The 27,112-nt window shown below is 37.1% G+C and overlaps 1 protein-coding gene across 10 annotated transcripts in view; it reads left to right on the top strand.

Moving 5' to 3' along the window:
- KIF21A (kinesin family member 21A) overlaps nucleotides 1-27,112 on the top strand; it is a 130,981-nt gene that overhangs the window by 60,937 nt on the left and 42,932 nt on the right. For 5 of the 10 annotated variants that reach the window (XM_036889271.2, XM_057492018.1, XM_036889278.2 and 2 more), the window contains exons 2-12: nucleotides 3,313-3,535; nucleotides 3,665-3,847; nucleotides 5,215-5,364; nucleotides 6,084-6,218; nucleotides 6,880-7,047; nucleotides 8,830-8,945; nucleotides 12,454-12,649; nucleotides 13,058-13,247; nucleotides 13,598-13,661; nucleotides 19,551-19,754; nucleotides 25,188-25,226. In XM_036889271.2, the coding sequence (XP_036745166.2) occupies nucleotides 3,313-3,535; nucleotides 3,665-3,847; nucleotides 5,215-5,364; nucleotides 6,084-6,218; nucleotides 6,880-7,047; nucleotides 8,830-8,945; nucleotides 12,454-12,649; nucleotides 13,058-13,247; nucleotides 13,598-13,661; nucleotides 19,551-19,754; nucleotides 25,188-25,226 (1,668 nt within the window). The remainder of the gene's footprint in view (nucleotides 1-3,312; nucleotides 3,536-3,664; nucleotides 3,848-5,214; nucleotides 5,365-6,083; nucleotides 6,219-6,879; nucleotides 7,048-8,829; nucleotides 8,946-12,453; nucleotides 12,650-13,057; nucleotides 13,248-13,597; nucleotides 13,662-19,550; nucleotides 19,755-25,187; nucleotides 25,227-27,112) is intronic. The other 5 variants (XM_036889277.2, XM_036889281.2, XM_036889279.2 and 2 more) reach the window with 1 other exon arrangement.

Genomic DNA, 27,112 nt, shown 5'->3' with positions numbered 1-27,112 from the left:
AAATTTGAAAAGGTGTTCCCCATCTCCTCTCGACCCGGAAGGGCAGAAGTTAGTCACCAGAAATGGCACCAGAGGAACCTACACAACAAGCTTGACTACCTCGTCCTTATCTTCCACTAGTTCCTCCATTATTTACCTTCCCACAATTTGCTGTCCTAGAAACTCAAAGTTCTTTTTCCTTTTGTTAAGTTGCCCGGTAAGTTCTAACCACCCTCAGAGTTCTTCATCATGGAGTATTTCCGTGGTACGCGTGATGCACACGTTAGTAGACGGCTGTTTGTTTTTCTTTTGTTCATCTGGCTTGTCGGTCTTAGTTACAGGCTCCAGCCAGGAGAACCTAAGAGGGTAGAGGGGAAACTTTCCCCTCCCCTGCAAGTTGCTTATGTAGGATCCAGCGCACAGGAGAGGCCAGGTAGGAATGAAGACTGAAAAGTGTCCATTTTATTTGGAAATAAAGAAGGTTTTGGGGCCTTCTGTCTGAGCACTGTCAGTAGATGGTGTGAGCAGAAGCTAAGGTGGCTGGCTACTGTACGCTGGAAGAAAACTTAGGTGTAAGAGTGGAGACCACATTATTTTTCATGTCCTTTTGTCTTAAAACTGAATAATTAACAGCTTGCATCATATTCTGTTTCAAGCCTTCAAATTTCATAAATTGGGTAGACCAAGTTACATTTTTCTCTGTATGGCTCTCCCTGGGTTTTTCCTTTCAGACCTCACCCCACTGGTCATCAATGGTCCACAAATGATAAACTCGATGGTCCACAAATGATAAACGTTCCTGTACCTCAAATGGAGGGAAAAAAACAACACATTCTTCAGTGAAACTTTCACTGTTTTCCATAACAACCTCACTCTGCCTACATTCATTTCGATTGTAACATTTTATAAAAACCTAAAGAGGGATCATTGTCATTAGCAAATTGGTATTATAGGTAGAATCTACATTGTTGTTGGCCTTGATAACATAATATTACTATGTAATACTGGAATACTTACCCTAAATATTTATGACCTAAGTTTTATGCATAATTGTTTTTCTTTAAGAAGCAGTTGCAGATATATCTAGTTGTATGATTACATATTTTTAAAGAAATATTCGAAGTTTTGTTATTTATTAGTGTTAATGTTAACCAAAATGTTACTGATTATTTCTTAGTGTTGGGATTAGATGGGTGTGTTTAATGCTCCTGTTTTTCCATAAAAATACTAAGAAAGTACATATTTCGAAGTATTCAGAGTGATAAATGATAGATTCTATTTTTAGTCTTCTTTTTAAAAAAGGTATATTTTGCCAATATGTGATGTCAAACAATGGTTTTGAAATTGAGGTTTGTAGCGGGTGAGTTTCAGACTTGTAACATTATTAAAGCCTGAGGTAGGACTTCACCTGAGAATTCTTGACTTGAGTATAAACTTAGGGATTTGAAGAGTTTAAAGTACTAAATTTTAAGGGGAAATGAAAAGGCAAAGATTTCCCTAAGCCTTGAAGTATAGTCATCTTCCAACTATCTGCAAGCGCAGAGACCATCCCTTCCTAGGTTTTTCTCAGACCTGCTGGGAAATTGCCATTGCCTGAATCCAGCAGAAAAGGGTTCCACCCATCCTGTTGGATTTTAAAGCCATTCTGTCTGTCTCCCCACCCATGCAAATGGATGAATTGCCCAGCATCCATGCTTCAAACACTCCTCCTTGCCATTAGCAAGGAGATTAGAAGATTACACTCTGAGTGCCATTGGCATTCTAAAATTGGCTGTCACGTCTGCAATTCGGATGGCACCTACTTTTTTCTTTGTTGTGTTGAAAAGAAATTAAAAGTATCTTAATAACCAAATAAGGTAGCCTATGGTTATAATAATTTACTTAAAATTAATGTGGCAATAATTTAAACACTAGCCCAGTGCTTGTTTTCCTTGTATCTATTTTATGGTAAGGGCTTTGCGAGGCTTCGTGGTGCAGCTGTAAAGGGAGGAGAGAGCAGAATCCTGGGGTAATGAGGTGGCCTTTTGGAGAGAGAACAGCCTGGGCTCAGTTAGGACTTCATGCTGCAATGGTGAAAGGTTAGTGGGACCTCCCTAAACAAGTTAACCTAAGCAGAGATTGGAAGCTTGAAATGTTCAGGCTGGAAAAGGAGTTGGGAATTGAGAGGGTGGAGAAGAGTGTCCAGGAAAAGAGCAACGTGTTTGAAGGCATAGAGGCTAGGGAAGCATAGCTCGGTACTGAAACTGGTTAAAAATAACCCCCCACCCCACCACCAACAGAAACCAACATTGTTTATTGCAAAGATGGGACACAGCAGGAGGGGAGACTGCAGAGGGATTAAGGGATGGACTGAAGGGTTTTAAGCAAGGCAGTGATCTGGTCGACTTTATGTTTATGGAGCGGATTTGACACAAGCACCTAGTGAGGAGACTTCTGCAATGATCCAAGTGAGAGATAGTGGTGGCCTGGGTTAGGGTGGTGTTGATGAGAAGGAAAGAGATTGGTGGGTACTTAGCTGTTTCAGAGGTCTTGGAGATAGATTAGAGGGATGGGTAGGAAAGGGAGTCTTTGGGGCTGACTGCCCTGTTTCTGGCCTGGCAGCGTCAGGATGGTGGTTCCCCAGGGAGGACGGGTTTGGAAATGGCTGCCCCCCCCCGCCCCCCGTCACTGAATGAGTGAGAGAGGAGGGGCTTGGATACAAGAGAATATTACCTTTGAGAAAGACCGCTGATCAGGACAATGTGGAGTAAGACCTCCGAAGATGCTGCAGCCAGCGGCTGTTTTTATAGTCCATGGATGTACCTTCTTCTAAGAAACCCTGTTTTATTTATTTTAATACCATTTTGTCTTTGTAACAGTTCATAGATATCTTTTTTCTTCTCCTTTTTAAATAACATAGTATCCTGTAGTCAAGCAGTGTTAGATCTAAAGGCAACCTTGGAAATTATATCTGTCTATTACAACCTTGGCATTTCTATTCAGAGTTGAGGCGACTGGACCTCTGAGAGAAGAGGTGAGGTTCTAAGAGCCACCTGGACCTAGGTTTGGCTTTATCTGTAAGAAATAGATGACTGTGTCCCACTTCTATAGATCTCAGTTTCTGTATCTCAAAAATAAGAATGTGGAACCAGATTCCTTTAAAATCCCTTCTTTACTTTGTCTTTATCGTTTTGTATTTTCCGTCACTGGTTGTCTCTCTTCCTTAAATTCTTCTCCTCCATGACAAATAGGAGCCTCTTAAAAACATAGGTACAATTAGTCAGTGGTGTGTAAGTCCTACATCTTTATTTTCCCATTTTTTAATTTGATTTTCTTTTTTCCTGATTCTCACAGAATAAGACCACAGCTTGCCAAAGAAAAGATTGAAGGATGCCATATTTGTACATCAGTCACACCGGGAGAACCTCAGGTCTTCCTAGGAAAAGATAAAGCTTTTACTTTTGATTATGTGTTTGACCTTGAGTCCCAGCAAGAGCAGATCTACATTCAATGTATAGAAAAACTAATCGAAGGCTGTTTTGAAGGATATAATGCTACAGTTTTTGCTTATGGACAAGTAAGTATCAAATTATTTTCATAGAAGCTGTCACTTTTCACAAGTGTCCATTCAGTTGCTCTTCATTTTGGTTTCTTGAGGGTATGTTATTTACATCAAGCATGCATTTTTCTCTGTTCTTTTATTCAGACTGGAGCTGGCAAAACATACACAATGGGAACAGGATTTGATGTTAACATCATCGAGGAAGAACAGGGTATTATTTCTCGTGCTGTTAAACACCTTTTCAAGAGCATTGAAGAAAAAAAATACACTGCAATTAAAAATGGGCTTCCTCCTCCGGATTTTAAAGTGAATGCCCAATTCTTAGAGGTAATAGTCTAACTGTGTCATTAGTTTCCTTTAAATCTTGTCCTTAGGACTATAGCCCTTCTGACTTCATACTACCAGTTTCTAGGACAGTGTTTGGCACATAGTTTTTAATAAATGTTGTTTGAGTGAATTAACATTAGGTAATACCTCGTAGTAACAGTAGGTAACAGCTGATAAGTATTGTCCACGGGGTAAAGCAGTATTATTTTAGACTCTCTCTTTATCCTATAATTAGTATTGTAATGTAGGTAGGCTCACAAAATACTGGGAACTCAACAGCTAAGACCAACAGGGAGGGAAGACTGTGAGGAATAACAAGACCTCATGAGGCTATAGCCACGAAGCTGGCTGCAGAAGCCGGTGTTCCTGCAAGGATAGTCCGATGTTTTACCGCAATGGTCAAAGGTTGGGGCAGGTTTGGGTTAATGTAGGGTGTTCTCGTCTGGGGAGAGGGACATGACAATAAGGGGTCAGCTAGGAATTGGGGAATATTGCCATTAGGTGGGTGGTGACATTATAATTCTGGGTGCTTCATCCAAAGAGTGTTCTTTGTTGTCTAGTTCTAGTCTAGATCATCTGAGCTAACCATTTTGATCATTGATGAAACATTTTATTCAGCATTATATAGCACAAAATAGAAAACTTGTTTCAAATTAACATCAGTTACCTGATTGCTGGTTTTAATGCACATCACAATTTAGTAGAACCAAGGAAAACGTAACTTGTGTTTCTACCAAAAGAAAGGTAACCAGTGGTGGAAAAAAAGAACACAGTGTTCTTCTATCTTCTTTTGGATCCTTTAAAATGTTGTTAAACATTGGGTCTTTAAGCATATTGATAGAAAAATAAGTGTATTCATCCTCTTATAAAGTGATTGCTCCATCTTGTTAGCTACTGTTGATACAGAAACAGTAATATCATTGCTGACCCTGCAGAAATACTAAGGATCAATCTTTAGATACATTAGAAAGGGTTGTAGAGCAATAGGAAATGCATCTTTAGTTCAAGGAGCAAATTTCTTAAACTCTGGTGTACGCTTAGGGTTTGCCTACCTTTGGTCATATTTCTCAATTTGCCTGTATTTGTAAATATTTGCTCTTGCAAAGGATTAGTAGGTCATTTTAGCTAGTCTTCCACTCATTAATCTCAATTAAATCACTTACTGTTCTTACTCTGGTAAAGAAATCTGGCATTTATTTGTATTTGTAATAATTGCCTTGTTCATTTCATGTGTTATTTTGAAGACATATGTATCATTTTGAAGAACTTTTAGGGTATGTTTGACAGATAACATTTTGCAATGTGTGTTATTATAGCCATGAGGCAATTTCTGCTAAACTGAAACTTAAAATATTTCCTTTTGATAGCTGTATAATGAAGAGGTCCTCGACTTATTTGACACCACACGTGACATTGACGCAAAAAATAAAAAATCAAACATAAAAATTCACGAAGATTCTACTGGAGGAATTTATACCATAGGTGTCACAACACGTACTGTGAATACAGAATCAGAGGTGACGTTTAAGTTATAGTTAAAATGATCATATTTGGCTTTATTTAATAGTCTGCTTTACTGGTAGTTTGCTGAAGGTCAGAATACAAAAATTTGTATTTTTAAGCATAACAGAGTTAAAATCTTATCTGCTTTCCATGTATTTTTTTTCATACTAGGCTTTTATTATTTAAAATGTCAAGATTATGATAAAGTGAGTACATTTATCAGAGCATTAAAAGAATCTAAAAGAATGAAAAGGAAAGCAGTTTTCTCTCACAGCTAGAGAAAGAGGGTTAGAAAATCTAAGGTAAAGGATGAAACTACCTTTTTGTACTTCTTGCTGTCATGTATGTGGCTCTCTACCATGACTCCTAAAGGGAGACTATTGAGAAAAGCAACCAAAAAAAGCCTCACCAGCTCAGAGAAGCCTGAGTAATTCAAGTTATTGCTCAATTTGTTCCAAAGTGTTTCACTGTAACCGTTTTGGAACGGAAGCTGCAAATGTCAGCAAATGGCAAACAATGGAATCTCAGTGTTTTCTCCTATTAAAAAATAAAAAGCACTATTATGCTGAGAAGTTCAGCCCAAAAAGTGCCTGTTGCTAAAAATAATAGGAAAGACCACATGTTTCACATCCCTTAATATGGTGGGTTTTAGCTATTAGCTCAGACTTCTGACTATGTGCTGTCTTGTTTATATATTGTTCCAGTACAACCCTTCTGTCTTCCCCTTTTCCAGATGATGCAGTGTTTGAAGCTGGGCGCTTTATCCCGGACCACTGCCAGCACTCAGATGAACGTCCAGAGTTCTCGTTCACATGCCATTTTTACCATTCACCTGTGTCAGACCAGAATGTGTCCCCAAATAGATTCTGTGAGTTACTGTAATTTCTTCAGCCTTCAGGCTGCATTTCCCTAAAATCACAGGAATGTCAGGAGGGTACATGGGAAGCAAATTTAGTTTGTTTCCTCATTCTTTTTCCTAATGGGATGTCTCTGATCCTTTTTAAGCTGAAGTTGGCCAACCATGCAAGATTTTGCAGTGAAAAGTTGGACATGTGTGTGCTGTAATCAGAAAGCAACCTGTGGCCATATGGTGACAGATGTAGTCACCTGAGACCCTTTGCTTTTGAGGACTGTGTGGTATAGGTTTCCCTTCATCAACATAAGCTGGCCTCAGTTGATAAAGCTGGGTTCTGATTGTCACCTTCTTTCTTTGTCTAAGCCTCTAATTCCTAGCAGGCATTTTTGCATTTGTATTTATTTGGCTACATGCATATTTTTGGATATATATACAACGTGTGTGTGTGTGTGTGTGTGTGTATAATGAATATATATACATATATATGTAATGAAATATACCTATATGCCTATTTTTGGATATTTTATATATATAATATGTATATATATAATACATATTATATTTATGTATATTTAACATTTTTATATGTATATGTAAAATGAAGACACGTTGGGGTTGGTTGATATTTAGTGTCATGTTAATAAATATTTTCCATTGTTTTCCTCAATTGCAGGAAACTGTGACTGATAATAAGGTGATTTCTGAATCAACACAGATGAATGAATTTGAAACCCTGACTGCAAAGTTCCATTTTGTCGATCTGGCTGGGTCAGAAAGGCTGAAGCGAACCGGAGCTACGGGCGAGAGGGCCAAGGAGGGCATTTCCATTAACTGCGGACTTGTAAGATGAGGGCCAAGGCTTTGTGCTGAGAATGTATCGGAGCTCTTTATTGCCCTTTCCTCTTGTGATACGTAATAACCCAGCTGGAACTCCTTCATGCCTTAGGCTGAGAAATGAGTTACAGTAACCTTACAAATTTAAGCGTAGTAGTGCATTGAATTTTGATCTCACATTACAGGAGTTTTTCTTTATTTACACACTGAAAATTTTCTTCTTGTGTGTAAATTTAGTTGGATTCAATTTTATGATATGTGCAGAAATAATACAGGTAGTAGAAATGATTTAAAATTTCTTTCCATGTTTAAAAACAGATTGTCAAAATCAACATCTGATATTAAATATTTCACGGGGTGACTTTCCAAGCAGCTTCCTTGCTAACATTTTATGACAGTCACTTTTATTTGGGGAATTAAAAGCAAATGCTTTTTAATAGTGATTGTTTCAGAATGAGAACTTTTCTAGGTTCTATTAGGAATTGACTTCAATACCATGCCACCTAGTGGTGTTTTTGATTGGAAAGTACCTTGTGTCTGTTTTGTTACATGGAAGGAAATGTTTTAGAGCAAATTTTTGTGAAATAAATATTTTCTTCTTCTTCACTTCATTATAAAATTGGACATTTGTTGCTGCATAAAAGTAATGAAATTCTTAAATTTCTATGATACTAACAGCACCAGAGCATGTGTTTTCTGCTTGCTTCCCTCCTTCCCATCCTCGAGTTGGGGGTTCCGAATATGTGGTCTTATTTTGCTGTTACCCAGCATTTGCTCCATGTAATTGCAAGCCTTCTGTGGGGGATTAACAGCCAAGGCTGATCGGAGACAGCCAGCCCCCCAGCTCCCAATGTCCATCTTGGAGCTCCTACCCTGTGGTGGGCTGTTACGTTAGCAGGAGGGATCGGCATCCTGGACTTTATAGGGTTTTTTTAGGAGATAAAATCCTGATGGTCTTCACATTTGTGCTGTTAAGAAAAAAATAAAAACCATTGCTCTGTTTTTCAATTTAGGCTATTAAAGCATGTTTACGTATCTGGCAAAGTTTAAGTGGGGCCAGTGGTTAAAACTGTGGCCTCTTTGGAAATGGGTAACGAAGACACAGTGCGATGCTGATGCGTCTCTGCACACCCCATTTGACCCTAATAAGGACACAGTTACAGATACTTGCAATATTGAAAACGAGTGTGACAAACGTTTATGGTGATGCTTTAGGTTCTGATTCAGTAGAGTTCTGTGATTTGACTTAGTTTTTAAAATACTGTATGCTTAGCACATAGCCAGCCATACTTACCTTAGGAATACCCTGTTCAGAGAAATCATAGGGCTCTTTTTATTGTGGTTAAAGGAGATTTATTTTCCCATCAGAGAGCTATATTGCAATATGAATCTCTTGATCTGCCTTAACATTTTATTTCTTTATTAAGTTGAGGATAATTTGCAACACGGATTGACAATTTTCTGGGAACACAGACAATACTCTGATAATTTTAGATATGGTTAGAAGTCGCCAATTTTATAACATCTCATTTTCTAAAGAAAATCCCTAAGTGGAAGTTTGTGAATAATGGATATATATATGGGTACTATATTTTGAGTGGTGTCAGGTTTTAGTAGTTAATAGAGACAACTTTGAGGTGTACTTCATACTTCAAAATACAAATGCAAAACAAAGCCAGACATAAGCGTTCTCGATTCTATCATGTGTCCATATTCTTCTCTATAAACACTCATTCCTTTAAAGCGTTATCACTAGTAAATGTTTGTCATTTTCTTCTTTCTCTTCCAGTTGGCCCTTGGCAATGTAATAAGTGCTTTGGGCGACAAGAGCAAGAGGGCCACCCACGTGCCCTACAGGGATTCCAAGCTGACGAGACTGCTGCAGGATTCCCTGGGCGGCAACAGGTATGCGGAAGTGATTATCCCCGTATTCCTGAATTGCACTTATCCCTTATCTTTAAAGTATGTTTGTAAAGTGATCTGTAAGAACTGTTTTTTATTACAAAGCAAATGAATAGGTTAGGAACTAATAATTATTAAGTACCTAAAATGTGGGAGTCCTTTTCTGTGTGGTTATTTCACATAATCCCTTGAGTTAGATGTTCTCATTCCTATTTTATAGATAAGGAAAAAGAAATCCAGAGAGGTTACGTGATTTATTCAAAGTCACTTGCTTTATAAATGAAGTTCATAGCACCTGCTCTCTCTACAATATCATAGATTTTGCTCTTAAGTGCTTGGCACGTAGCAGATGCCTAATAAAATTTTGTTGAAAAATAAATGCTGTCATCTAAGTCATTATAAAGTAATTTTTGTATATTTGATACCTGTTTACAAAGTCTCCTAAAAGTTAAATATTTTTTTACATGTGGGAAAACTCTTTTTTAAGTTTCCATTGAATGAAATACAGGGTGTTTGCTAATTATAGCTTTGGCAGTATCACTGGTATTTTTTGCATCATTATGATAATGTTTCAACAGTTAAACACATTCTTTTCGTAATGAATTCCTCTTTATGAAGTCAACATGTTGGCTTTACAAGTGGAAATATTTTTGGCATTTAAATTCAATCATAGCACAATTCAGCAAGCTATAGATGACCACAGGGAATCTATTTTTCAGTGTTTTCAGTGGTCTCATATCATGTTTATTGAAAAGATCATTAGATGTTGTAAAATGATCTAGTAAACTTGCAAACTTTATTTTTGAATAACTACTGTACAAATATTTTGATAATGTTAAATCTATTTATATTTGAAATTGTACAGATTTAAAATAAAGTTTTGTCTTATTGAAATCAACAATACCATTTTTATATTTCTTCCTTTTATGCAATGTTGACGTTGTCTTAACTCATGTCCCTTCTAACATATCCTACGTATGCGTGCAATATTGCTTCGTTGTTGCACGTTTCTTACTTCTGTTCTATATTTTCACTCTGACTTTCTGTGTCAATCTGGATCTTATTAAAAGAGGACAAAAATTGTTTTTTTTTAAGTAAAATATTAATTTTTCAAGTTTGCTGAATTATAGTCCTTTCCTATATTTATTTCTCAACTCTATAAGTAGAGATGATAAACATCCCCCCTTACAAGTTTCAGTACTTTTGAATTATTTCTGAAAGTTTGCTTGATCTGTAAGCAGTCTGAGATGTTTGTGCTGTGGGTCTTGAATTCCTCGTAAGTTGTAGGTAGGCTGCAGCAAAGAGGTCGCGGGTGTTTCCTACCGATTTCGTTACTGGGAGGTCATCTCAGAGAAGACCTCTTCTGATCCCATCCGTAGTCAGCCTCAATTCTTGCTTAGAATTTTAAGATTGAATTCCTAGTTCAAAAGTCCTATACTTCATGTAAGCCTTGGAGAACAAGATGCCTTCATTTTGTGAAGGTTGTACAAATTATGGAAATGAGCTGTATTTATTTATGTGTGTAATTTAGTGAATTTCATTTTTTTAATCAAGCTGGCTTTCATAAAAGTATAATGTTTAATATAACATTATAACAAGTTTATAGCAAAAATTCTGAGAAACATAGAAAAATATAAGGCATGAATAAAAATTATATTTTTATTACCTACAAGTAACCACTGCTTACATTGTGATGTATTTCCTCCCTAATGCATATTGATATATAACATAATAATATGTTTAAATGATATGGTTTCCTTTAAAACAGAATTGTGTTTGTATATAAACAGCTTTAATGTTTTCTTTGAATTTTTCAAAACTGCAAATTTATGAAATTTGTATCTTTTGGGTTTTATTAAATATATCACCTTTTCTCTGCACAATAGATCTTAGCTCCTTTCATTCCTGACTTTCACCATTCTTCTTAAGCATTTGATTCCAGCACTTCTCAAAATATTTCTGAAGGGCAAGTTCTCCCTGCTCCCATGTCAGACGGGTTAATATTGTACAGGACTAAGTTCAGTTTGCCCCATTTGTGACTTGCCATGTAGGGTCACAGACACTCGAACTGGTCTGCATTCTGTTCAGTGAGATGAGTTAATAGACGACAACAAGCTCAAATGTTGTAAAACTCTAAAATGCTTATTATTCTTAATTTCTGTACTTTTTGTGAACTGGTAGCAAATAATCTGCAGACCGGCACTGGACTGGGGACTCTACCTTGAGTAGTCCTGTTCTCTCATCAATGTCCATCATCTTCACTCTCACTTGGTTACTTTATTTTCTTCAGTAAAAGAGAGCAAGAGATGCATAAATTAACTTTCTGACCTCTAATAAATAAATGTTATTTATTACACCATTCACACCACAGATAATTATTAGTGACCTAGTATCTTCCAAATACTGTGTATATGAAGCATTCCGATGAATAAAACCTGATGATCTTCTCCTCTAGGACTTTACGGTCTGAGAGTTGGGGTCTATAAAATTTCAGTATAATACTAAAATCAACAAAAAAGAGGTATGTGAGGGGGGTGAGGAAGCAGAGAGAAAGAGAAAGAGTGTAGCCACACTGAGGGTTGGATTCTTGGACCTGATGATATTTGAGTTGAATCTTGAATAATAGTAAGAATATGTATAAGGATGAACAAGAGTTGATAAAGGGAAAAAGATGGGTGGAATGGGACCTATGAGAGCTGTTGAGATTATTGGGGGGAGGCAGGAGAGGAAGCAGAAGCCTAGGAGGCTGTAGAGCAGAATTAATAGGTGTGAATTTCCCACCAGGGTGGGTAAATTGCCTTCTTTATTGTGGCTCCTATACATTTTTCAGTTAGTCTGTAAGTGTCGTTAGAGTCTCCGTATCTGTTTCATTGACGTACCGAATATCTGGGACATGCTAAGCATTTCACTATCCTATTCTTTGGTTGATAAAGCAATACATCCTTACCATAAAGTAATTGTATGTTTATACAGTTGCATATTGTAAAACATAGGGATATACTAAATATTCTTTTTGTTCACATGATAGGATTTTGTGTAAAATTCTTTGCTGACATAAAAAGTCAGGATACAACTGATTCAATAAAAAGAAGAAAAATTTAAATCCTGAAATATATTAAGTAGATAATGAAAGAAATTAGTTTTGAATTTTGATTTGTTGTAGGTGGATTAAATTTGATAATTATTCTGTGTGCATTGCTTTAAAGATTTTTTTGCAAAGAGGTGAGAAATAAATATATGTACTTGTACTTTCTCAACATATCATCATATGGGTCAGAGAGAAGGATGATATACATGCATTTTTCCCAGTTTTATCTAAGTCAGTAAAATCTTTTTCCTTAAGAAAGTCTAAAGCATGGGGGCTTTTAAGTTTACTTTTGTTTTTAAGTTAGTAGTATCAGTCTTTTGGTATCTTGAAGATACTGTTTAGAGGACAGAATATAAAAATGGGTATTTCAGTGTTTCATCTGCTTTTCAATCTGTAAACCTAATTATTCTTTGTAACTTTCAGCCAAACAATCATGATAGCATGTGTCAGCCCTTCAGACAGAGATTTCATGGAAACTTTAAATACTCTGAAATATGCCAATCGAGCTAGGAATATCAAGAACAAGGTGATGGTCAATCAGGACAGAGCTAGTCAGCAAATCAATGCACTCCGGAATGAGGTCACACGACTTCAGAGGGAGCTCATGGAGTACAAAACAGTGAGTTAAAGGGTCGGACTTTGCATTTTGGGATACACTGCATGAACACACGGTGCTTTTTTGTGCTGGTTTGCACATATGTGTGGAGTCTCTTTCCTGTTATTAAAGTGTTTTTCTTCCTTTGGGGATGAAATTCTCTAGTTTTCCTCGTGGATAGCCTTTAATAATGTTCAGTCTATCACCTGACCAACCTCTTGTTTCAAAAGCCTTCCTCCTACCCAGTCAGTTTCTTCAGTGACAAATACAGCACAGGTGGATGTAGGTAGAGGGGAAAGGGTCTCTTTTTCTTGAGGCTGTTAGGACAAAAGGGCTTTTGGTTGTAGAAGTGCGTAGTCTTGTACTGTCCTTACACAAAACTCTGTGTATTTAGGCCTCCTCAGTCAACAGGGAAATATTTACCTCTTCTAGGGTAAAAGAATAATTGACGAGGAGGGTGTGGAAAGCATCAATGACATGTTTCATGAGAATGCTATGCTACAAACTGAAAATAATAACCTACGTGTAAGAATTAAAGCCATGCAGGAGACGGTTGATGCATTGAGGACCAGAATCACACAGCTCGTCAGCGATCAGGCTAACCAAGTCCTCACCAGAGCAGGTACGTGTACTGGGTGGGATGAGACGGATTAATTCCCAGATGGCAAGGCAGCGTTCCTTGCGTTCATTAATTACCTGAAATATTTGAAGTAGAAATGTCAGTCTGTGTATATACAATCTGTGATTTCTGAGTTAAACGCTTGATTTGTAAGTAATACATTCTTCCAGAAACAAAATGTGCCCTTTGTGTTATCTTAAATATGCTCATGTAATTAAGAGTAAGACATTTGCTGAATGAATTGTTTTAAAGCATTATTGTATTGTTTCCATAACTTTGTTTTTTTTCTCCCATTCTGTTTTGTTGAAGTTTTAGTTTAAAGGAAATTCTTAACTTCATACTTTATCTTGCAGGTGAAGGGAATGAGGAGATTAGTAATATGATCCACAGTTATATCAAAGAAATTGAAGATCTCAGGTACAGTTCATGTTCTGTAACATATAGGGCACATTTTGGGTTTTACAGTGAAGTAATATTGCCGTGTGTTGGGTTTACTGTTTAATAACTGTTCTTGGTGATATTTCAGCCCATTGGTCAGGTTAAGTTTAGGGGGATAGGTCCTTGCCTTTCCCAGAACGTCCTATGTCCTCTCTCTTGCCGTGTCATCCTCCTGCTCCTGTCGTTCTGTCTCTCCTTGGAAGCTTGCCTGACCCGACATTCAGGACGGGCGTGACTGATGTTGGTGAAGCGACCTTTGGTGCCTCCCTCCTTGTCCCAGCCCCGTCACTGGGCATGGTCAGCAACAATAAGTCACCTCTGATTTTTCTAATCTGCCATTCCTCCTGCTTCCTTCTACCTCTCAGCTGTTCTTTACGTGTGAGTCATTGCATCCCTACCAGTTTGCCCGCCTCTCTGGTGTACAGAGGCTCGTTCGTCATTCATTGCACACAACGCACTATAAATGCTCTCTGTATGCCGGGTGCCACGCCGTGGACGGAGCAAGTGTGAATAAACAAGGCGCTCGTAATCTAGGTGGGGTGCTTACATAAATAGTCACCTGGCATATATGGAATGACAGGACTTAGTAAAAGGAGCACCCGCACGTGGTGCCAGAGTGTGAGGGGGACCCTGAGCCCACACCGGGGAAGAGGGGCCAGGAAGAAGGTTAGGGACCGGTCATTCCTGTAGTATTTTTAGGTTCCATGGTTTTCCCCAAAGGCTGAGCTACTTTCTCTTTAAGTAAAACTACAGGCAGCCCCGTGGGGAGCAAAGCTCACATTTCATCGCTGCCGCAGGCGCAGAGCAGGACCGGGGGAGGAGATCATTTTCAGAGGCACCTCACGCCTCCCATCCGTATTTGTGTTCTCCTTCCGTCCGCCCTCCTCAGGCCACTCCAGAGGGTCGCAGGGATGAGAGCTGCTCTCACTCTTCCTGCCTCTACGAGGCACGCGGGTCCCCGAAATGCTTCGGGAAGTGGAAACACAGATAAAGCTACTTAACCATTATTTTTCATTCTTTGTGTATCCCCGAGCTTTTCCCTTTCGGTGCAGGCCTGGGGGACACGGGACCTGCACGTTCTGTCCTGTGCAGGCGGCGCTCTGGCCCGCCTACGGCCCCGACGGGGGCCCCTGACCACCTCTCCCGGCCCTGCGGACCCCGTCGCTGCCGTCCCTTGAGACACAGTGGGAATCTCTGTCCCGTAGCTCCTGAAGCCTCTCTTCCTGCCCCCAGCCTGCGGCTCTTCAGCCCTTTGATACCCTTGGCGCTGGTCACATGTTAAGGCTCGTTCCAAGTTCCCGTTCTTGCACTGTTTTCTCTCTTCTGCTCTGTTACTCTTTTATTTGTTTAAAGGAGGAGTAGTTGGTATACAATATTACATTGGTTTCAGGTGTACAAGATAGTATTTGACAGTTACCTACATTATTAAATGCCCACCCCAGCTAGTGTGGTTACTGACAACGTGGAAAGGTGTTACAGAACTATTAACTATATTCTCTGTGCTGTACTTTCATCCCCGTGACTAATTTACAATATGATTGAGATTTTGTGCCTTTTTACCCACTTCACCCATTTCACCCACTCACCCCAAGTCCTCCCATGGTGACCATCAATCACTTCTCAGTGTGGATGAGTCTATTGCTGGTTTTTAGGAGCTTTTGAAAATGCCTTTATTGAGAAAAGATTGACCTAAGGTCAACATCACACAATTTCATTTTATTTTTCCTTTCTTTTTTATTAAAGTATCACTAATATACAATCTTAGGAAGATTTCACATGAACATTGTGGTTTCAACATTCACCCATATTATCAAGTCCCCCCACCACCATTGCAGTCACTGTCCATCAGTGTAGTGAGATGCAGTAGAGTCATTACTTGTCTTCTTGCCTTCCCCGTGACCTACTTACACTGCGTGTGTTAATTATAGTGCCCTTTAATCCCCTTCTCCCTCCCTCCCCACCCTCCCTCTCCAACCCCTTCCCTTTGGTAACCCCTAGTGCCTTCTTGGTGTCTGTGAGTCTCCTGCTGTTTTGTTCAGTTTTGCTTTGCTGTTTTACTCCACAAATGAGGGAAATCATTTGGTACTTGTCTTTCTCCGCATCCTCTTCTCATTTTTTAATTGGGTTATTTGTTTTCTTGGTGTTGAGTCATATGAGTTCTTTATATATTTTGGATGTTAACCCCTTATCATATAAATCATTTATGAATATATTCTCCCATACTGTAGGTTCCTTTTGGTTCTGTTGATGGTGTCCTTTGCTGAACAGCAGCTTTCTAGTTTGATGTAGTCCCACTTGCTTATTTTTGCTTTTGTTTCCTTTGCCTGGGGAGACATGTCCAGAAAAAATTACTCATGCCTATGTTCAAGAGGTTTATTGCCTGTTTTCTTTTAAGAATTTTATGATTTCATATCTTATATTTAGGTCTTTCATCCATTTCAAGTTTACCTTTGTGTGTGGTGTTAAGGAGTAATCCAGTTTCATTCTTTTGCATGGAGCTGTCCAGTTTTCCCAACAACATTTATTGAAGAGACTGTCTTGTCCCCTTTGAAAAATCTGGCCTCCTTTGTTATAAATTAATTGACCTATATGGTGTTCCATGCTGTTAATCTAAAACCATAACCAAACAAATGGCTTGATTAGACTTACTATTTCCTAGAAAACTGACTGAATAATTTCCATTCCTCTTAGTGGCTAAAAGCAACATTTAATATCTTCCTTCTTCAGATCTTGAGTTAAGGCCATTCTTTAAGCCATTTAGAAAACAGAAATGAGACTTGGGCTCTGAGTTCAATCAGTAATCAAATCTTTCTTGGTGTAGGTTAATAGGTTGCTCAACTTTCCTAACTTTTCTTTGATGGATTTTTAGTAAGTTATGTCCCACTCCTGAGGGGTGGTCTTCTAGAATCCTAGGATTGTAATCTATAATATAAAAATAATTTACATATGGAATAAGTGTAAATGAGCTTTGAATTTAAATTGGATTACCCAGACTGAGATCTAAGCTTCTATTTATTAATAAGTATGTGACCTTGGGCATGTTACTTAACATCTCTGAGCTTTAATTTGTTAATCCGTAAGAATGAGGCAATATCTGCTAGTCTGAAAGAATTATTATGGGGCTCAAAAAAAAAAAAAGCAGGATGTAAAAGTTCTCAAATTAAAAAGTAGTATACAGGTCTAACATGTTATTATTATTTAAGTCCAGGTTCCCACATTCTGTTTCAATATACTAAATTCTACTCCAATCCATATTTCTATCAAAACTTGGTGTTATAAAGGCATTTATTCACATCTCCTTAAATATAATGCAAATTTATATCAATGTTTACCAATACAATGTATATTAATGCCTCAAGAATGTTAATATTTTAAGTCTTGCTCTAATTGTAAAATATTGCCATATTTTACATAACCTTTAATGAATTTGCATGTCACATTATTGTGAAATAATGATAGTTACTATTATCCTTGTTTTATTGGGATGGTGTAAAATTCTTGTAGAAATTTTTGAAAGTACAGGAAAGTATAAAAAAATGTAAAGTCATCCATACTTAGTCTCAGCATTCCTGCAACTGACGTTAAGATTTTGGTATATCTCATCAATAGTTTCTCAATGCATACTTTAGCCAAGTTGACATCAGGGTGAATATATTGCTTTGCTATCTGTTCTTTGAAATACAGCAAGACATTATGAGCATTTAGAAATGTTATTAAATATTTTTCTCACATGATTTTTGAATGGCTCCATGTAGAACTATCTTGTGGTTACAACTGATTTACTGACTAATCCTCTACTTCAGATAATTATATAATTTCCATCTTTTGGATAAGAATAGTTAATTTGTTACATACATTACCAGTCAGATGAGATTTCAGTTCATTAACATAGATCCTCATAAGAGTTTTAGGGAAGTACATATTTTCATCTCCTTCACAGAGGAAAGAGTGGAGGCTTTTCGAGACCAGTGCCTCAGACTCAGCGAGTGGCGGAGCTGAGATGCAGGCCTTCAGTATGCCCTTTCCCAAGGAAAAGGGATAGTTTCCTTCCCCGCATGCCTCACTGCTTTGTCTGCTATTAAATGAAATGTGGGCAGCAGCAAATGGGTGGCTGGACGGTAGTAGAGAGATGTCATCTCTACAGCCATATAAAAAGGTTCTGCTAATGTAGCATGGGCTTTGGGGAAGCGAGCCCTGGAGGTTTCAGCTTTTATGAGCACTAGAATGAAGGAAGCATTGAATAGACCCCTAAACTTAGAATCAGGAAATAAAAGAACACAAGCTGTCCAGTTATTACATAAATGTGCCAATTAAATGGTTATTATTGACAGCTAGTTTGTTATATTCTCATTTATTCTTAACATTCTTTATTACATACCCAGGCTTTGCCCTAGGAATCACAAATATAGAAAAGTATATGTTTTGACTTTGAGATTTTATAGTTAAGCTGAGTTTTTATACTTAGGTTGCCCTCTTGATAAAGAAAATTCTGGCTGTCATTTTTTTTTTTAAAATAATTTTGAAATATTTAACCTAGAAGTTTATACACAGCTATTTAACCATTTAAAAATATTGTAATTTCTGTTCTTCTCACACAAAACCAGATATATAATAAAACAATTTCATTAAAGAATGTGTAGGACGCTGGCTTGAAACATATATTCATTGATTTATGTACACTCTGTCCCTAGCTGATGTCAACAGTGTCATGAATAATTTTGGAAGACAGTGAGAAACTACAGAGCCAACTACATCTTTTAGAGCTTAATAGTTACAGATAGTCTAGTACTCTCCTCTGAAATAATTTTGAACATAGGGCAAAATGCTTTGTAATACATTTTGAATCAGATATTAGGTAATATTTTCTTCTTACAGCCCTGTCTCAGTCACTCTTGTGCCATCCTGACCTTGGAAATCTATTCTATTGAAGTGGGTAGTTGTGGTCTTGATGGTTTGAATCAAATCGAAGTGAAGGGACTGGCCCGGAGGACTCTCTGCATCCCTTTAGTCTCAGGAGTCTGGGCTCTTTTAGGATCTCGTCATTCTGTGTCTCTGCATATTCCTGACAGTACAAACATTATTCTCCTGTCATTATTAGGGCCACTCGGGCAAACAAAGGAATGTTTTCAATTGTCAAACACAGGTTTCCTTGGAGATACCGTCTTTTCCCACGCCATATTCACAAGCCAGATATCTTTCAGCCAGTTAGGGGCAAGTTGTACTAACTTTTCCTTGTAGAGATTTGGAAATGCTATTATAGTGTGATGAATGAGGAGCTGAAAGGAGACCAGCTGCTTGCACATTTTCCCTTGAAATGATGGGATTATAAAGCAGGATAACTAGTGCCTACCAGCTGAAATGCAACTAATCTAAGTACCACTGGCACTTTTGAGCACTAAGAAGGTGATTTCAGATTTATAATTACTTAATCAGGGAATTTAAAATGTGACCTAAATACTAATATTTGTGAGCATATTTATTAAAAAAAAAAAACACCATCCCTACCTTGTAGCAATGTTGAAGTATGCTTCGGAAAGCCTTTCAGCACGCAGAACAGCTCTTTAAAAATGTTCCCTGTTTATTCCTAGAGTAGTCAGAATTGTAGAGACAGAAACTAGAAGAGTGGTTGCTAGGGGCTGGGAGGAGGGGGAGAGTGAGTTGGCGTTTACTGGGTACTGAGTTGCAGATGGAGAAGATGAAGGTGTCGTGCAGCTGGGTGGTGGCAGTGGCTTCCACAACGCGCCTGTATTTTGTGTGGCAGAACTGAACACTTAGCAATGATTTAAGGTGGTGCGTTTTGTGTTATGTATTATTTTACCACAATAAAAAAAATTGTTCCCTTTTCATATGTATTTTTTTATTTACTAGAGCAAAATTATTAGAAAGTGAAGCAGTGAATGAGAACCTTCGAAAAAATTTGACAAGAGCTGCAGCAAGGTCACCGTATTTCAGTGGATCATCAGCTTTCTCTCCTACTGTCCTGTCCTCGGACAAAGAGACCATTGAAATTATAGATCTAGCTAAGAAAGATTTAGAGAAGCTGAAGAGGAAAGAAAAGAAGAAGAAGAAAAGGTAGTGTTCTGAAATCACAGCTTTATGAATTTCTGTTTTTCTTACATTTCAGGATGCTTTAATTTGCAATTGCAGTGAACCTACCTAATCTCCCAAATACGTGAATAAAGGAAATGCCATTTAAATAGCTGCCAATTATAATCTTATGCTTTTAATGGCTTAGCTCTGCTTGCATGTAAGAAAAGTAAGTTTAATTATAACAATGTGGAAATTAATTTTATTTAGATTATGACAAGGTTAAAATGACTCCTAGGAATTATTTTACTACTTCTTCATGTAACTGCTGCTTTTGCGTTCCACCCATCTTACTTTTCTGCAAAGCTTGCTCTCCCATTACAGCTCAATGTTTCCATTTTTTCCCCATTTTCTAAGGCAGTTAAGTAGTCTCATGAATGTATTCTGATTCCTGTCTAGATTAGTTTAACTAAAGGGTAGACTAATCCATCAGACTCTCAGTTAACGTCATTTAGTCCCTGAAGTATTTGTGTTATTTCATGATTTCTCAGTCTTCCTTCAAGGAGTTATTCAGCTTTTCACCACTGCCCTAGGCTTTCTTTTCCTTGCATCTTGATAATCTCCCTCTCTGACATCAAACTGGGTGCAAAGAAGAGGAGGAAAATAAAAATTTGGCCACTTGTAACATGTGAGTGGTTAAATGCTCCTAAGTTCTTTGGATGCTTATATACTGATTCTGTTGTGCAGTCAAATTACTTACTAAGAATCTATTTTGCACATGCCAGTCAGATGAACTTTAAGCATTTTTGGCTAGATATTCAAAAAGGGGCAAAGCCATCTTATTTGTCAATGGTTTGTTGTAGAGGGGGCACTTTGTAGAATTACTTGTGCCATTTAGTCTGTCTGCCGCTTCGCTCAATTTATTTAGAGATTTACTTAGGCAACAGGCATTTCTTCCTTGAACAGTCAGTTGACTAAGGGTTGGAGGTTTAAATGCTTCACATTAATTCTGCTGTGTGTCCTTGAGTTAAAATGGAATGATTAAAATAATTAAACAAGGAGTTACACATCTATGGTTAGGAGGCATTGGAATTTTGCATTCTTAAGACAGTCTTAATAGGTGTTTTTCATGGGTGACTGATTATGGTAGCATTAGGAAATATATAATGATTAGCTCTTATGCAGGGCAATTAAGGCTGAAACAGTGATCACAGAATTATTAAAACTAGTGTTACCCAGTGTACTGTTTGAATGAAAATGAGACTTCTGCACATGACTTACCATTTACTTGTAAAATTCAGTTCTGTAGTTGGTCACAATGTCAAATGATAGGACCTGTTTTTAAAGGTCTAGCTGGTCTGTGTTCGTGCATGATAAGTAAGTATAAGCAAGGCTGTATTTCTCAAGGTCATGCGTGAGCAGATCCTGCCATTTCCTTTTGAAGTAAATTTAGAGATGTTACTATAATCATCTGTTTGGTATGAATAATGAAAAACAGGGTCAATAGAAATCTGGGCTGTTTTTGACATTTTTACAGTGATCATAATTTAGCTGCCCTGAATCAATACTTCTGATGCAGGTTCGTTTTGTTATAATGCAGGGTTGTAAGCATTTGACTTATAAATAGTACTAAAGAAAAAATAAGATTTGTCCCTGTTACTTCACTATGGAAGTCCTATTTTAAGGTAAAAAAATGAAAATAAAACTGCAGTTATTTCAAAGTGAAAAATCAAGTATTTCAGTGATTATAGTAAATGTAATTATCATGGTCAAAATAATAGCCGATGTTAATACTAAGAATACCTTATTAAACAATGGGATTTAAACATAAAAATCCAAGTGAATAAAATAAGCTATAAGTTCCTAATAAAAAGTGACATAAAATTTAAAAAAATTGTGAGAAAAAAACCAAGCCAGATAAATGTAAATTTAGGGATGTTACTTAATCATTTGTGAAGAAAAGTGAAAGGTAGAGAATCAGAATTGATAGAATGAGAAAAATGAATTAATGTCTTCTAAAAATTAATAACCCCTATATGATGCTTAGCAAGTGCTTCGTAAAACATTTTTACACACATCCTTAGTATGTCTTTGTAAAACTAAGACCTGTATAGTGTGAATGTAGAAAGCACACTTTCCTGTGCCTCATAAACTGTATTCCTACAAAAGCCTTTAGAACCAGTTTTCGAATTTAACTTTTACTATACGTATAAATTCGTAGAATTTACTAAAACTTTTCTCACCACATTCTAGTCAAACCTTGCTGTAGGCTGGAAAATGAAAACCAATACTGTTTTGCTCAGCTGGATAAAACATTCCACACCTCACCGTAACTGGCAACTGTAGAATCCACTAACTTTAAATTGTATGTAATGTAAATTCCTATTTTTAAATTGTAGGTAAGCTCTCATTTTAGCCAAAGCATGTGCTGCATATTGAAACAAACAAGGAGGTCCAGGAGTGTTTGGGAGGACCGCGGCTTCCCTGGCCCCACAGGCACTCCTTGGAGCCCATGGCTCCTGTCTGGATGTATTGTACATGCCTTCTATTTGTTTATTCTATTTATGAGAGGGCACGCTGCAAAATTTGGGTGCTGCCTCAACCTTAATATATGGTAAGATCAGTTAAAAATTGTTTGGAATTTGGGACTGATTTTTGTCTAGAGAGTGTCATAAATACAGAGCATCCAGGTTTTCCAACTCACACATAAAATGATTTGTATCCATTCTGTAGTGTGTTCAGAGCAGCGCAGAAGGGCGTAGGAAAAGGAGAGAAGGGCTAAGGAACTTTCTCTCCCTTTCGTAGGTGCAGCCAACCTTCAGGAAAAAAATCAGTTTCTGTCTTGGCCATTCCTTCGTGTTCTGTCCCGTCGGCCCCCTGTCCCTGTGCTGCCTGGATTCCTCCCTTATGCAGGCAGGTCTCAAGGGATTCTAGCCCAGCCCAGAGTACCCCGATTTGAGAATCATCTTCTTTTCCCTCTCATCTCCTTAAAGTTAAACCTGGGAGCAAAACCTTCTGAATAAAGGAATGCATAATTTGTGCAAATTATTTATAACCAGTAAGCTTCCCTTTCTAGGGATGTTTTGTAATTTTGAAGAGGACACATTAATCCAAATATTAAAATTTTGGCTATTATTCATGAAAAAAAAACAAGTAAAGTAGGGAAGATTTTTTTTTTTTACTTGTTTTTGGCCGAGAGTTTTCAAAACCCCTCTTGGGTTCAGCTCTCCTACGCTGCCTGGTTCCCCTACTGCCTCATTTCCTCCGCACTGGTCCGCACGTTCTTGAGAAGCTCCGTGTATTTTGATTTACTTTGTTTTTTGTTGTCTTTGGTTTTAGTGGCTGCCGGGCCTCTGATTGTAACGGTCATAGGAAGAGTAGCGGCTCGGTTGTTACCATGTCAGAAGCTGCGTTGGTGCTCAGGGAGGATGGCATGTGTCCTGTTTCACAGCAAAGTCTCACCCTCTTCTGCATCAAAATCTTTATCAAAGCTCCCACCAGTAGCTGAAATGTGGGGTTTTAAGGTTGCTCTCCTACCTTTTTGAGCTTATTTTTGGTTGAGCTGTATAATAATCCATAGGTAGATTGTAGGAAAATAAGGGAGTATAAGAAAGTAAGAGAATAATGGAATAGGCTCTACTGCCTAATTTTCAGTTATGTAAAAGTTAGAATGGTTGGCAAGATTTGCCATTCTCTCTCTGTCTGCTATAGAAGAAGCACTGTGATGGAACTAAATGAAATAAAAATTGAACTCCTTTAAATTACGGGGATGTGTCAGATTATTAGTTTATTTCTGCCCCTTCACTGTCTTTTTGAGCTATTGATCACAATGTCTTTTAAAGAGGCAATTGGGAAGGCATCTAAAGTTTACTTAGTTATTAGCTTATACCTTTCATATGTTTTATTACAGCTCTCTTGTGTAAGGTAAAAATTGTGCCTATTGAAAATAGAAAATTTGGGCTCTTTGCCAAGGAACCATGTCCTTTGAACCATTGTAGCACATTATTATCAGCCTAAGACTAAGTTAGACATAAAAAAGCTTTGTATTTTTCTGGGTATATGAATAAAGAAAATTTTCTATTCACACATTAATCCCCATATTTTTGGATATCTAGCTTTAAATGACTTGTATTATAGAAACACTTTCCAAATTCATCAGACCACATTGTTTTTGTATTTAGTGGTGTCAGGTTGAAACTCCAAAACACGCTGATTTTGTGGGTGATGGCTTTGCTTTCCTTTTTCTAGCCATTATATCAGACCTTTCGATCCCTGGTGAATATCACTCTGTGGATTTTTTTTTTTTTTTCTCAGAAATCTTGTTAGTCTCTTCTTGTAACAGCAGTGTAAGTTGATTATGAAAATCAATTGCAGGCCAAAACAAGTAAAAGTCACATATGACCACACATATTATAAAATCAAAATGAGAACTAGGTTGATGACATCATTTATATCTAAGACTCAGTCTCTTCTTTTTAAACTATTGATGATTCTGAAAAATATTTTCAGAATTCTGAGCAGAAATGTGCTGTATCAAGATCACTATATGCTTAATCAGAGCCTGGCATATCTATCTTTTTGTCTACATGACAGACATCGGTATTCAGTACATTCCATTGGGTAAAGATCCCCAATTCCGTGTATTGCATATTCTTTAAATTATATTTCAAAGGCTTTTAATACATATTTATAGTTTTCCTTATACTTTAGTGATCAAAAAGCAGTCTTACTAATGGAAAGTACTACATTTCCTGTTGCCACCTTTGCCTTAGATGTGTCCTTTTAAAAGTTAATTTCTAATAATGAGTACAGTGATTATGAGATATTAATTTTCAGTTAAAATTGCAGGTTGTCACTGATACCATAACAACCATTTTCATTTGACTGTAATATCATTTCATGTATAATTTTGAAATAGTTTTTTTTTAGATTTAATGATGTTCACATTTAGAATATTAAAATAGAAAGCAAGTTTTCAAAGTAGTATCTTAGTATGTAGTCTTAATGGTATTTTCATATGGTGGTATAAAGGCATTACTTTTTGAAGTTCTTGTAATGATGCCAAAAATGGTCTTCTGTGAACAGGCTAAAAAGGAAGGGGGTATTACTGGAAGTGGGCTTTTTGGGGGGACCTGAGAAAATTGATCCATTTCAGATTAAAAAAGACAATGGCATCCAAACACTCCTACTACTTAATAATTTGTAGAAGTTGAGACTATATTTTACTGCTGAATAATTTCAACTGATAGTCTATATATTCTTCTTCGTTATAAATCTGCTTATTTTTCTACTTACTTTTTATTCCTACAAAATGTATTGCCTTTTTACTGTGTATTGTCCTTTGATGATATCTTTTAATATTTATTTTAGTCTTCAAGCTCATGTATCATTTTTACCTTCTTACCACTTCCGCTTTTTACTGTCTGGTTTGTCCCTCATTGGCTTGGCCTTCCAATACTGTGCCTCGTGATTTTGAAGGCTACAGAAACTTGAGGAAAGCAATCGAGAAGAAAGAAGGTTGGAATATTTCCCAGGTTTTTTATTAAAATGTCATTTAAGTACTTAGTTGCTATTCACAAGGAAATGTGTTATAGATTTACAGATTGTTTCAATACTGGATCACCTTGGTGCTCCTAAAAGTAATTATGATTTGATAAAATTGACAAACACTCCAAATACATTAAAAAAAAATACTTTTAAAGAACGAAATCCTTACTAGTTATGTGAATTAAAATTTAGGCAATTTCATGTGATTTCAGAATTAACTATCATAATTATGATGGTGACTTACCTTTTTTAGGCTAAAAAGACCAAATAGCCCCCAAATTTGACCTTCAGAAAGTATCTTTCAGAAACTTGTGAGCAGGTGGGTAATTTTTGACTGGGTGGGCATTGAGATGTGAGCAGCCGTGCCGAGTCACTGGTGGGCTCGTTCTCTTCTTTATTTGGTATAATCTTTTTTTTTGGAAAACAACATTAAAAAGGCAACAAGGCAAAAGGAAACTGTGGCCTTATTCCAGATAAGATTTACAAGGTATTTTAAGAGTTAAATTAGAAAAGCAAGTGTTGCTTTTAAAATGTATTTGAAGCCAGCATCGAAAGCAGGGTATTTTCTTTTTTCCCATTTGAATTTCCAGCAAAATTTAGAAACATATTTCTGAACTCTCTATATAATAAAAAATTACATTTTAAACTCATTCAGAGTTAAGGTTATCTAAACTAGGATCAAGTACTATTTTACTTCTTTTCAGAGCTTCTTTTCATAGATTTTTTTTCTAAAAAAACATCTCCAGGTTACTCAAAATGACTGGAGAAATAAACTGGTTTCAAAACTGTATTTAAGTATTTTAAAAGCATCACTTTAGAAATTTCATATCTTACTAAAAATGAGCCTTTGAGAACTTTTACGTTGCAATAATTAAACTAATATATTTAAATATGAAAGCTTACAAGTTATGTTTTCTTAACATTATTTAATGTACATTCCACAATTTCTGCATATTACATAGTATAGTAAAGTTTCAATAATTCTGTTCTATAATTCTGTAACTTATTTAAAGTATTCTGTAATTAGAATATAATTCTGATCATCTATAAGTCACACTAGAACTCATCTAGTTAGTATATATTTAGGAGGTTTGTTTACCATTGGAATTAAATTAAGGCATTAAAAATGTGAAATTTCTATTTTGGAAGGTCAAAATGAGGTACATAGTTAAAGTGTATGCAAGCAATTGCCACACCTTAAAGTATTCGAGTCCTTTAAATGTAGTTGATGAATAATAGAGTTTGCTTCCAACTTTTATGCTTTTTATGCAAAAGCAGAGCAGTTCAGTGCTGTAGGACAGGACTCCTGACATGAATATGCACACCGGTCACCTGGGGAGTGTGACAAAATGAGAATTCTAATTCAGTGGGACTGAGATGGAACCTGAGATTCCGCATATCTAACAAGCCCCTGGTGCTGCTCACCCTTCCCCGTCCGCGTGTGGACTAAGCCCTGAGCGCAAGACTCCAGGACACGGGCCTGCGAGTCATGGCCCCTGGGTTTCACCTGCTTGAGTGGATCAACTTCCCCAGGCCACAGTTTCTTTTTCGGTTGTGAGCAAAAATGTTGACACTGGTGGTCAAATGTCAACTGGGTTAATCCACATGATCACTAGTGTTCCTTCCAGCTCCAAGATTCTGATTCTGTCTAAAGAGGAAACTTAAATATCTTTCCCTGCTGCCTCGCAAGTTATTTTAGACATCAATTTGCTTTAGTTTATTGAGGAAAAGAATATTTGTTGTACAATAATTATAATTTACCTTCTAAAAGCTTAAGTAAGCCTCAAGTGCTTTATAAAGATAAATTAATAATGTAATGTTACAACTGCTGGTTTTCTGCATCAGAATTGGCATGA

Source organism: Manis pentadactyla, chromosome 14 (genome assembly GCF_030020395.1).
Source record: "Manis pentadactyla isolate mManPen7 chromosome 14, mManPen7.hap1, whole genome shotgun sequence".
Taxonomy (NCBI): Eukaryota; Metazoa; Chordata; class Mammalia; order Pholidota; family Manidae; genus Manis; species Manis pentadactyla.
This window is presented reverse-complemented; position numbering and strand designations above follow the sequence as displayed.